General features: G+C 32.6%; 1 protein-coding gene across 1 annotated transcript; it reads left to right on the top strand.

The window, feature by feature from the left end:
- The first annotated feature begins 9,366 nt into the window (after positions 1–9,366).
- LOC130807904 (V-type proton ATPase subunit E2-like) lies at positions 9,367–10,476 on the top strand. The gene is made up of 4 exons (XM_057673297.1): positions 9,367–9,530; positions 9,790–9,890; positions 9,989–10,190; positions 10,279–10,476. Exons 1-4 carry the CDS (start codon positions 9,429–9,431, stop codon positions 10,474–10,476), a joined length of 603 nt encoding a protein of 200 aa, XP_057529280.1. The 5' UTR covers positions 9,367–9,428.
- The last annotated feature ends 2,819 nt before the right edge of the window (positions 10,477–13,295 follow it).

A 13,295-nucleotide genomic window follows, 5' to 3' on the forward strand; every position in this document is an offset into this window, starting at 1 on the left:
TAATCATGGTTATCTTAAAATTAATTTAAAATAAAAAAATAGAAGAAATTGTTTGGTACAACACTACAAGCAGCAGGAGGGAGGCAGGGACCATGAGTTTGTCATTTATATTGGTTGCTTCAATCTCTTTAGATTTTCAATACTTCATAATAGTACCTTTTAGATTGGATAAATAAATTTTACATAAAAATTTAAAAATTATAAAGTTATTTAAATTTTACATAATATATATAAATAATATATAACATAGGCCCGCAAAAGCCCGCAAGCCCGCAAAGGGGTTCATTGAGAAACAAAAAATTTCAGTGAGAGAAATTTGTTTTGGGGGCCTTCTCAGTTTGAAGTTATGTAGAAGTCCAACTACGATGCTTGGTTGGCTTGTAGATAGTTTTGATCCAGGTAGTTGTATGTTTTCTATAGACTCTTTCAAGTGCTTTCCAATTTCCGAACACGGTGTATATGATGTGTTTTGTCTACCATTGAACCCAAACAAAAATGTAGAAGTAGTTTCAAGGTGTGCCAACAAATACAATCCTGATTTCCCTTTGAAACAACAGTTTAGATCTTTTTTTGGTTTTGAAGATACGAATGCGGCAATTCCTTTAGAATTGCGTGAATGTATGATCCCTAAGATGACTGATGGTGGGGATGAGTTCAAGCAACTTTTTGTTTTTGCATGCTATTTCTTCTTTTTTAGCCCCTACCCAAAACAGAACGATTGATCTTAAGATTGTAAAGTCTATAGTTGATCCGGATAAGATTAGTACATTTAATTGGTGTAAGTATGTTCTGGATCAGTTTTGTGATTCTGTAGTTAGATTTCGTAAAGGAAAGTTGCAATTTTTTTGTGGATGCATTTTTTTGCTAGAAATTATTTATTTCCATCATCTCCGTGCCATCCTCTTTACCTCTTATCTCTCACTGGACCGATAAGGATGTATCCAAAAAAATTAAGGAGGAAATATCTGCTAATCATTTTGGTAATAGTATAATTTTGAGCACATATCCTATGAGTGGGTCGATGGTTTTTGAGAATGGTCAAGCTGTGGGGGTAAAGGTGAACCACATTGATATTGGACATCCAAAGTCTAAATGAAGAACCCTTCAGAGATCAACCACCGCAAAACGATGAGAAAATTGAGTTTCAATTGCCTTTGAATGCAATGCAAAATTGTGATATACGCCGATTAGCTGGGGATGTAAGTATAATCTTAATTTTTTATTTTTCCTTCTTATTTATATTTTTATATAATATGTCATAGTTACTTCTTTTTTAACACGATTACTTTCTTTTTCTATATAGTTACTTTCTTTTGAACAACATTTTAACTTATGTTGACTTCTTATTTCTTTTTGTAGGAAATATATGAGCTGCTTATGCTCATGAGGAGGGACACTCAAGTTGTGTTTGGGTTTTACATGGACAAAATTAAATTGTTGTTAGAACAAAAACGTTCACTGTCTTCTCCTCCTGTCCCTCAACTTGATGTTCCTTCAACCTCATCTACAACTTTTTCACAAACCCAAAGTTTTTTTATGAATCCTACCATGCCGAATACAATTGATGAGATTGTTGACACGGTTAAATGGGTCACCTCTATTCTAGGATGGTGAATGAGGGTATTGTTGCCGATGAGGGTAATGTACAAGTGAATGAGGGTGAAGATTCTGTGGCTGATGTACTGAGGGATGTTTTTTTGGATGAGGTATTTGAAGATGATGTACTTGATGTTGAATTGGATAAAGTTGTTAATGATGTGGCAAATAATGTCATTGTTTTTGAAAGCCATTGTTTTGAGAATGTGTTGATACACGGTAGGACAAAGTGTTCTATTCCTTTTAGAGGTGTGATTGATAAATTTACGTATGTTTCACATCTAATGAAATCAAACAAAAAACACACGAGAACTCTTGGTTCGTTGCTTCAAGAATCGGTCGACCATTGTTTTGTTTTTGATAAATGTTTCGACAATAGGTGAGTCTTTTGTTTTTTTTTTTTGTTTTTCTAATTCATGATTTTTGTTTATTATTATATTTATTTTATTCTTTTCATTTGACAGTTAATTGCTTTTGATTTATGACGACTATTTGAGAATTCAAAGGGAAGAGTTTTATACTCTAGGGGATCCCTCAAAGTGTACTCATGTTAGTGTTGTGGATTGTTGGTGTCTATTACTAAATGAAAATGAAAAGAACAAGGAATCTTCCCAAAAGTTATTTTTTAGTGCTAGTTCTAGTGTAAGTTTTTTGTCACTTTTATTCTAAATTAACTTTTATTCTATTTTGAAATATTTTTAGTTATTTCATTGTTTATTTTACAGCTTGCTTTGTTGGATTTTGAGAATAATGGTGGTTCTCAACAAATAGATATAGTTTATGATTCTTGGGTCGAATGGGTGGATTTCAATAAAGTTGATTTGTCTAAGTTTGATCTGGTAAGATATTTTTTTATGATTAACTTATATAGTCACTATTTTAGTTATTGTAGTTACTAATAGGTAGTCATTGTACTTATGCAGTTACTGTTTTTAGATATTTTATTGATTCAGTGATATATAACATACAGATTGTTGTTCCGATACTGAAGGGTAGTCAGTACTTCTTACTTCTTTTGAACATGAAGTTAAGAATAGTTCAATGGATTGACAATGTGAACCATACCGCTATTTCGGAACAACAAATTAGAAAGCTAGGTGACACTATGGTATGTGTAACATTTTATTATCTTAAAAACCTTTGCCTATGTTGCTAAGAATATGAAATTTTTATTAATAAATATTTAAATTAATCTTTTTTAGAAAGATTTGTTGTCAACAATTTTTGATAATAAGATGCAAGCTACTAATGTTATTCCTCTATGGAAAATGGAACGAGTTTCCACTGATTGGAAAACGACTGCTAGGACTAACATTGAAAGCGATGTATTCATGATGATGAGCATGCTATTTTTTGAGGGAACAGTTGAATTTCAGTGTCCGATATTGAATGCAGTTACGATTTTTCTTCTTAGTATTATCTTTAAATGTATTTTAAATGACATTCTAATTAAAACATTCTAATTAAATGTATTTTCTTCTTATGTAAGCTCCATTGAGACATGTTGCAAGAGCTAAGATTGCTGGATCTTTGTTGTTATCTAATTTGAACAAACAAAGATCTAAAGTTTTACAAGAGGTGTCCAATTTTAAGGATAAAAGGCGCTCCATTGCCAAACAAGTTTCTGTCAGAAGAACAAAGATTCGCTAATGTGAAGTTTTTAGTTGTACAAAGATGAAGTTGTGAAGTTTTTACTTGGTATAAAATATTTGGTAAAGTTTGTATCATTTGATTTTAGTTGTAGAAAGATGAAGTTAAGTTTGATGGAAGGTTGAAAAAACTTTACTAGATAATCTAATTACTGTAGTTACTTTTGTTATGTAAAGAAGATTTATGGTGCTATTGTTAACAACTTTTATGGCTTAGAATCTTTTTCTAAGAACATAGTAGCATTAACTTTTGCAACAAAGTTTTTCCAAAATTAAAAAAGAAGACAGTAATTATGAATATTCATAGTAACCATTAATCATAACATAGTATCTTTTTCTAATAACATAGTAGCATTAACTTTTGCAACAAAGATTTTCCAAAATTAAAAAAAGAAGACAGTAACTATGCATAGTCATAGTAACCTTTAATCATAATATAGTATATTTTTCTAAGAACATAGTATCATTAACTTTTACAACAAAGATTTTCCAAAATTAAAAAAAGAAGACAGTAACTATACATAGTCATAGTAACCTTTAATCATAACATAGTATCTTTTTCTAATAACATAGTAGCATTAACTTTTGCAACAAAGATTTTTCAAACTTACAAAAGAGAAGACAGTAACTATACATGGTCATAGTAACCTTTAATCATAACATAGTATCTTTTTCTAATAACATAGTAGCATTAACTTTTGCAACAAAGATTTTTTAAACTTACAAAAGAGAAGACAGTAACTATACATAGTTATAGTAACCTTTAATCATAATCATAACATAGTATCAAATTACAACAAAAAAGTATATTCAAAACTTTCAAACTACTAAACAAATAGTCATCTTAATAATCTCTTCATCTTTAGAATATGTTCTTCAGCATCAACTTTTCTACATAACAAAAATTTTGCACTTTCTTTTACAAAATCAAATTATTAATGAGGATACAGTAAAATATAAGCAAATTATATTTTTCATACCTTAAGTGGGGTATCTTTTGTAGATGGGCAATTTCGACTATCGTGATAATCAAATTTACCACAAGTTTTGCACTTTCTTTTGGGTTTCTTGCTTTGCTCAATAGTTTGTTCCTTTTCCCCAATTATTCTTTGCCTTTTTCCTTTGTTCTTTGATTGGATTGGGTTTTGTATTTCCATTGTCGAAAATGAACTTGTGCCTACTAATAATTCAATTTGTTGCTCTTTAGTAATGTCCACCCTCACATCATCACTTTCCTCCAATTTTCTACTAATATCCTTTAGGTTTTGTAAAAGTGATTGTAAATCATTCTCACTCCTTTGAGCTAAACCAAACTTCCCCCAACAACTTCCCCATGTTGTCACACTTTTTGCTCTCTTCAATCAGATTCCCATGCAAATCAAAAATAGGCTTCTTTAATGCTAGCTTCGTCAAACATATTGCTTTGGTATTTGTGTTATTTGTCTTGCACTCATAACACAAATCGCATGGGAACATAATATTCCTATCCGTTTAAAAATAACTTGCAATCACAATCTACCTTCAACTCGTCAATTGAACTTCCTAGAATAAATTTCACCTTGTACATCTTACTTACCGTTAAGTCCAAAACAGTTTTACTTTCCACACTTTCAATCTTTTCAATATTTTGAATATAAGTTTTGAAACAACACTTATAAACTTCATATTGAAAAAGAAAAAAAAATTTTCTAGTATAGACTTCCCCGGCATGTTTTTCAATCGACAATGGTGTTTTATATTATGGGTTTGTGTGAAGTGATTCAGCATTGAGCTTATCTTGTTTGTACCTCTGTGCATCCATCGCACTTTCATAACTCATAAAATTCAACAAGTGTTATGTGAGGGTTTGAAAAATGGTTGAAGAAACTATTAACACTTTCCGATCGAGATGTATTTCATAAAATCCCCCCAATGGGATATTACTAAAATATGCGGGTATCCATTGATCTCGTATACTAAATATACTACTAAACCATTTATCTTTCTGAAGATTATATTTGGTCATATTTCCCTCCCATTTTTCCTCAAATTCACTTTCTTCTTGATCAATATTCCATACAAACCCATTTAATTCTTTCAAAAAATCCTCATTTTTGTTCAATTCCGGTCCAACTTTATAGGTAACTTTACTCATGATGTGCCACATGCAAAGTTTATGTATTGTGTTTGGAAATACATTTTTAATCGCAATTTTCATTGCAGGGTCTTGATCAATTATCAAATATGTTGGCATACACTCCCCAATACAATGTAAAAACTCCTAAATAACCACTCAAAGGATTTACTATCTTCCTTAGCTAATAAACCTATACCAAATGTAATACAACACTTATGATGATCTACACCAGTAAAAGGGCTAAAACCATGCTATACTTATAGGTGTTATAAGTACAATCAAAAGTAATCATTTCTCCAAATAAGCAATAATTCTTCCTACTTATCACATGAGGGTGATTTCACAACACTCCAGGTGCTAATCGTAACCACTAAACATATATTCCTACTTCTCGCTGTCATTTCTATCTTCTTCACTTCTTTTCGACTTCATAACTTCTCGGTATCACTTGAATCAAGAGCTTAACCACTTTCAAATATTTATCTATATATGTGACTAGAGGCCACTATATTGGGGTTTGCAAGACCCACACGGCAACACCTCAACCAAGGGCGGTGACGGGGCCACACCGACGCCCAATGATAAAGTATGACATACTCCCGTATAGCGACCATATACAAATGGTCCTACCTCCGGAAACTAAACCCATTGGGGTACCCTATCCAGTGGAGTCACAATACCAAACAAGTCTGATATGAATCTCATCAATAAGGGACTCATTCCCATTACGACCAACAACTTTCTTGCTCCATCACTAAGGGACTCATTCCCGTTCCAGCTAGCGTAAGTCAAACTCATCAATAAGGGAGTCATTTCCATTCAAACAAGCAATAATCAATCTCATCAATAAGGAAACCATTCACTATTCAAACTAAAGATAAACAATATCATTAATAAAGGACTCGCTCCGCTTTCAAACAAATAATAACCAATCGCAATAACAAGAGAATTGTTGTCATTCTAAATCATTATCAGCATTTGGGATACTAGTACCATTCTCTATCAGTAAACTTGAAAATCATATAATCAATAACTTAGATATTTCATTCGACGATAATTCATAAATAGTGTACAACATATGTTTTAAAACAATTCAATACTGATAAATATACAATGCAAGATGCATGTAAGGGTTAATTACTACGTGTACGAACCTGTAAGCGTCACTGCACGACCAAAAGTTACAAAAATAACCCAACTAAGGTCTTACTTTCCTCTTATGAACTGGAAACCTATACAAGTTAGGAATAGAACTAATAAGTTCCCTTAACTACTTTGTCATACCAACTAAATGCCCAAGTAACCAGTATCACCCATTCAACATGAGTTTTCGATTACTCTAGCACGCACACAACTCATTCAATACAAGTCAAAATCATTAACTCAACACAACATGAGTCTTTTTCACCAGTTTAAAAGTAAAAGCATGTATGAATCGTTCCTTTTCATCAACTAATTTTGAGTATATCGGTTCGCATTACCCAAAAATAATTAATCACAACTAAGCCTTACAATTTTAATATAACACTTATTCAAAGATAAGGCAAATCTTAGAGTTATCGAATCGCGATATCATTTGTTACCTTCTCCAAAGCTAGAAAGAACTATAATCAAAACAACACGACAAGTAACTTTAGCAACCATCAACGATAAGTTGACATTGTACTCTTGGCTTACTAAATTATGCATTAAGACTTCAATAATAACCTAATCAGAGTACTTGTAATTCGCAACAACCAAACCACACAATTAGCAACTATTATTCCCAATTTAACAACCACACCACTTCTATATTCAACTCTAAATATAACCATTACCAACTAAATCTATCACAACAATATTTAACCAAACTAAGTTTTAAAACAACTTATAAGGTTATCCAATCAATCGTCACACCACCAAAATATAGCATAGAACACACATCATTAGTAATTTCATCTCTAACCCCAAACCCTAGTCATTTCATGTTCAAAGATAACACTTTTAACCATTATCCATATCAAAAATCAATAAAACTAATACACCACCAAAATGTGACATGAAAGCCCACACCATTACTAATTTCAAAGATAACACCTTTAATTATTACTCATAGTAAGATTAAAAGAAACTATCACACAATCAACACACAACCCATAATTTCTAATCACACTTCAAACCCTAAATCATATGTTCAATTCATCCATCAAACTCTTACCTACAAAAAGATTAAATGAATTTAACACAAAACCAACATCAAACTCAAGACACTTAATAAAGCTCCAAATAAAAACAAGAAAATTAATTAGAGAAAAGAGAAGAGACGGCTTACATGGGGGAATTAGTAAAGGGGTGGAAGACATGTAAATGATGTGGTGGTGGTGCGTGAGCGTGGCGGTGAAGGCTGCACAACCAGCCGTGCCAGCCGCTGCTGCTGGTAGCTGTTTGAGTGCAGCTTAGTTGTTGCTAAGTGGGAGAAGGGAGACACAGCCTACTGCTAGTGTCTGGGCTGCTGCTTGCTGCTCGTGGGAGGAGGGAGACACGGCCTGGTGGTGCTCGTGGTGCTCGTGGGCGGCTGATTGGGGCCAGCTGCTGGCGACACAACAAGGGGAAAGGGAGAAGAGAGAGAGGGAAGGAGGGAGATGGTGAGGCGTGTGCTGTTGAGGGCATGGGTATCTCACTAACACCCTAATCCTTTTTTTTATTTACTTATTTATTTATTCATTCACTTTCTTACATTCCTCTTCTTGCAAGGCTCAACTAAGAAACTCGTGTTCGTGTGCTCCCACATTTTAATAAAATAATAATTTAATTCGAATCTCTTTATTTAAAAATTGTAATTTTATTTTTAATATAAATATATAATTCATATATGAAAGGATGTATTAAAATTACTTCTAAATTAATTTAATATAATTATAAAATCCCCAAAAGTTATTAAAATATTAATTAATCACGTCAGAAAATCTTGGATTGTTACAAAATTCCTTAAAGCATTAAATACTGATATCAAGAGACAGCCGGACAGAGCGGCAGGCGGCAAAAGGGGTTGGCGGCAGGTGGCAACGGTGGCTGGGATAGGGGCGGCGGCGGCAGCTGGTTGGGTAAGTTGTAGGTTTTAGGGTTTTATTTTAAGGAGAGAGGAGAGATAATGGGTAAGAATTAAAAAATCTAATTTCTAAATTTGAACTTTGCACGCAGATTTCACCATTTTTTCTCAGCCAGTTTTAGATTTTTTTTTTAAAAATAATAATAATAATTTTCCCGGGGCACGTGCCAGAGTGCCCCAACATAGGTCCGCCAGGGGCACGGCCGGAGAAGACTGGATCAGCCGAGCAGGCAGCTGCAGGAAGAACTATTAAACCCCAAAGAAGTACTCCCTGTCTCCTTTCGTTGCTAAATGTGTTCATGGCGGTTTAAAAGGATTGAATTCTTCCAATCAAGTAACTAGTGGTGTAAGTTAATTATAGGAAAACCATAAAAATAAAATTTAAAAAAATAAAGAAAGACGACTTTTTATAGGTTAAATAAATCTTTTACATTGGTTTTAATTATAAGTGAAGAATATGTAGCAACTATAAGAATAAAGTAATTAGAAAATTTAAACAAAAAGTTAGGATAATTCTGTCCAACATGTGTAAATACAAGGATTAAATATGACTAAAATTATGTAATAAAAATATTCTTTGTGAGAGCAACAAATAGAAGAATTTTTTTAGAATAATGTTATAAATTTAAAGGGATATAAAAGAATAATATTTATTTATTTGGGTAAAAGGATACTATATTAATTTGAAGGTTTACTAATATATACTTCATAATTTCATATTTTAAAAACAATCAAAATGACTATAAAAGGAAAAATAGAGGAGGAAATAGTCTAAAGGAGACATGTTAGGCAAAACTAAAGAATATGAGTAGAATTAGGGAAGAAATTGAAGCATTGAGAAACAATAAAGAAAGAGAATTGGAATCATAGAAATTAGAATTAGAAATAAGAAATTAAAATTAAAAGTACAGGCCACAAAAGAATTTGATTTATTTTAGTAACTACATAGAAGTATATCAAAGGAGAGAAGGCGACAAACATGAATGATGGAGATGTATCAAAGCAAATTCAGCAAATGGTGAGGTTCATTCGCCAAGAGGCCGAGGAAAAAGCTAATGAAATCTCTATTTCCGCTAAAGAGGTAACCCGTAACCCATTAATCAATTCATTGGCTTATGTGCATTGCATTGCTTTGTATTGTAAATTTTTAGTCAAGTAATTTTCATGGATAGGAATTAGGAATTAGGAATTAGAAATAAGGAATAAGGAATTAGAAACTAGGAATCAGGAACTAGGAATTAAGAATTAGGATTGTATGATTGATAATTGACATTGATTTATTAGATAGAATTTTGTATGGGCGTAAAATTTTCCTAATTTTCTAGTATCCGGTTACGTAGGAATTCAACATAGCCAAGCTAGAGCTATTAGAAGCAAAGAAGAAGAAGATTAGACAAGAATATGAGCGCAAGGCTAAACAGGTGGAAGTTCGCAAAAAGATGTATGTAAACCATTCATTAATTATTGATCTCATCCATCCATCCATCAAATAAAACTCATAAAAGATTGTACTTGTTTGATTATGTTTAATGCGCGCAGAGAATATTCAATGCAACTGAATGTTGCGCGCATAAAGTTCCTACAAGCTCAAGATCAAATAGTGAAAGGGATGAAGGAAGCTGCTTCCAAAGAGCTTCTTCGTGTTTCTACTGACGACAAGACTGCCTATAAGAAGCTGCTCCTGGTCTTTTCTGACGACAAGAACGCTTACAAGAAACTTCTTCAACCCTTGATTGTTCAGGTAACGTACTTACTAGTTACTGCTTAGCTTGCTTCTTTTATGAATTTTAACACTAAAGTATATTTTCATGGATCCCTTTAATTTTCAGAGCTTGCTACGCTTGAAAGAACCCTCTGTGCTGTTACGTTGTAGGGAGATGGATAAGAGAACTATTGAGTCTGTTATTGAAGATTCTAAACGTGAATATGCTGAAAAGGCTAATGTTCGCTCTCCCACTATTACCATTGATAAGCTCTATCTTCCTCCTCCACCCTCTTCTTCTGACCCACATTCTCCTTCATGGTAATATACCACATTGTAAAAATTATTTTAAGCTTAGTTGGATATTTATGATCCTAAGTTAAGTTGTTGGATTTATTTTTATGTATATGTTAGCTCGGGAGGAGTGGTTATGGCTTCTCAAGATGGAAAAATAGTTTTTGAAAATACTCTAGATGCTCGTTTGGATTTGGCATTTCGACAGAAATTACCTGAGGTATGTCGTGTACTTGTAATATTTTTAACTTACCAATTGTTTCTCTCTACTAGTATTTTTAACAACAAAACTAATTTGAAATAAATTCCTAGCTTATCTGGTGTTATATTTTTTTTGTAGATACGAAACCACCTTTTCGATTGTGCCCATGTTATGTCATGTTGAAGAACAAATCATTACTCAAATGGAAAAATAGAGTTGTTTCTTAATGCTTATTATATAAGACAGTCTTATTAGGAATCAAGTGATAAGTATATCTAACCTAAACTAAATGAGTGTTTTTGAATCTTGCTAACTATATGATTTGGGTGCTGGAAAGGAGTTAGAGTTAAAATAACTAAGAGCTTCAAATTATTTTAGAGAATGTAATAATATAATCTAATATGCAAAATTAATACTTGCACTCTTATTTAGCTGAACTTGAAAGCAATTGATTATATATGGTACTTGTTGTAATCACCTTCTTCAAAACTTCAGAGAAGATGTCCAGGAATTATTAGATAAGATATTACAATTTTGTTCATACAATGTTATTATACAATGTTTTGTTTATTTCAACGAGTCACGAGGCCATAGTACTCTTAATAGAGTGAGATATGTTTTATTTTGTGATTCAGATGGAATTTAAGAATTAGGAAAGTATGATTAAGTACCAGTTTTTCTCCAAGCTTGAACATATAAGGTAAATATTGGTACTAAAGCATGTTGTACCATCTACAAATCCCTACTTTTACAAATATATAGGTGTATAGATCATGTACTATAAGTGATTGAATGGTCAAGGTTTAAGGCTTGAGGGGGTTTATTAGGATGCAAAAGTGAGAAGTCAATATTTATGGTAGATCACAATTCGTAACTGCCAATAAGAGAAATCTTAGCATTCACCAAACAGGGTAGTTATTTTAACCATTCTTGTTGAAACTATCATATCCCCTTTAACCATTCTTGTTGAAGCTATTATATCCCCTTTAACCATTCTTGAGCACAATGCATCAAAAAGGAAACAATACTACAAATATCCACACTTTCTTTCACCATCATAGAGATGACTAAGCACAAAGAGATCTTCTACCTACCATACAATGTATAGGAATATAATGGAACAACTTCCTTGAATTCTATAGAGTCATCATCATCATTATCACATCATCAGCCTACATGAGAGAAACTGGTAGCCAATTGTTCTCTAGACGTTTTAGCTTTAATGCCGTTTACACATATGAATGAGATTCCCACCTCCTCAACCAAGTAAGAGAAAGGGACCCACAATTACAAGCAGGGAGAACTTCATAGATTTTTCAACACTACAAGCCACCACCTCTTCAAGATAGGCTCCTGTTCTTGAAATGAGGTTCTCTTGTTAGTAATCCTCAGTCATGTCCAAGTACTCTACTGTACATGTGCATCACATTGGCCACTGTAATTTTTATCCCATAGTAGTGTAGTATTTGGTTGTTAACTTTTGTTACCTCAAAGGCCTCACAGCCCTTCGATAGGTGATTTACTCTCTTCGATTCACTAGAAGAAACTTCAATTCAAATTAGTTTACAAAAAAATTACTAGTGTAGTCTCGTCAGACACACTAGTTAAAGTAGAAACACTAATATTAAATATAATACTTCTATTGTGGTAACAATTAGTGGAAGTTGGAAGGGAAATGTAGAAATGATTTGTCTTTTGCCTTTAACAACACTATGTTACCACCAACGTCTTGAAAAATACTAACGAATAAAATACTAATGTTGATGTCATTTTCACAACAGAATATGAATGTATCAGTCAATCAGTTATCCTACAGTATACAAAGAGAAGGATCTTGGACCCACTATCGGTCTTGACGTTTTACATGGGTTCTAAGCTAAATGAAAAAAATAGGCCTTCCTCTTACAAAATTTCAAAAATCTAGCACTGGTAAACAATAGTAATACATTAAAGAAAATCATCAATCCAAATTTTTATCAAAAATATAGCAATACATTGAAGAAAACAATAATAAAAATCATTCACAATTTTCAAAAATCACCGAAAAATTATTCAAGAATAAATTTAAAAAAATCCAAATCCAAATCTAAAAATCCTTCAAAAAACTAGTAAAACTAAAAGTTACATTGAAGAAAATCATTAATCGACATTCTAGGAAAATCTAGCAAAAATCTGAAAATCATTTAAGATCAAGTGAGATTGTAATAACAAGGCGATTGCAATACCGCCAAGAAACAAAATGATTTGATGAACGGTAAATCATGAACTTGATTTGGCGGGGGGGGGGGGGGGGGGGGGGGGGAAGAAATTAATTATTGTCAAATTTTTTGATCTAGATGAACTTGAGTTGGGGAGAACAAATTGATTGTTGCCTGGGAAATTAAAAAAAAATCAACTTAAAGTTTAAAAAAACCTATCATTGCAATGGCATGGTTAAACTTGAAAATTGATGAATTTATGGGAAATTTAATTTGGAGAAGACAGACGGACGCAAAGGAAAAAAATATTGCCATAATTACCGGTCATTTAGGTTACTATTGATGAAAGTACTTTGGAGAAGACAGACTGAAATACTAAGCACACTATGGCCTAAAGATTCAAACTTTATCTCTCAAAAAACCCAAGACCAATGGTAGAGGTGTTCTATG

The sequence above is a fragment of the Amaranthus tricolor genome, chromosome 3 (assembly GCF_026212465.1).
Source record: "Amaranthus tricolor cultivar Red isolate AtriRed21 chromosome 3, ASM2621246v1, whole genome shotgun sequence".
Taxonomy (NCBI): domain Eukaryota; kingdom Viridiplantae; phylum Streptophyta; class Magnoliopsida; order Caryophyllales; family Amaranthaceae; genus Amaranthus; species Amaranthus tricolor.

What these genes read in the sequence shown, in the direction of transcription:
- LOC130807904 (XM_057673297.1), top strand. Translation starts at nt 9,429, where the DNA reads ATGAATGATGGAGATGTATCAAAGCAAATTCAGCAAATGGTGAGGTTC. An exon ending in TCTCTATTTCCGCTAAAGAG is followed by an intron (nt 9,531 to 9,789) that starts GTAACCCGTAAC and finishes CCGGTTACGTAG; the next exon opens with GAATTCAACATAGCCAAGCT. An exon ending in TTCAACCCTTGATTGTTCAG is followed by an intron (nt 10,191 to 10,278) that starts GTAACGTACTTA and finishes TTTAATTTTCAG; the next exon opens with AGCTTGCTACGCTTGAAAGA.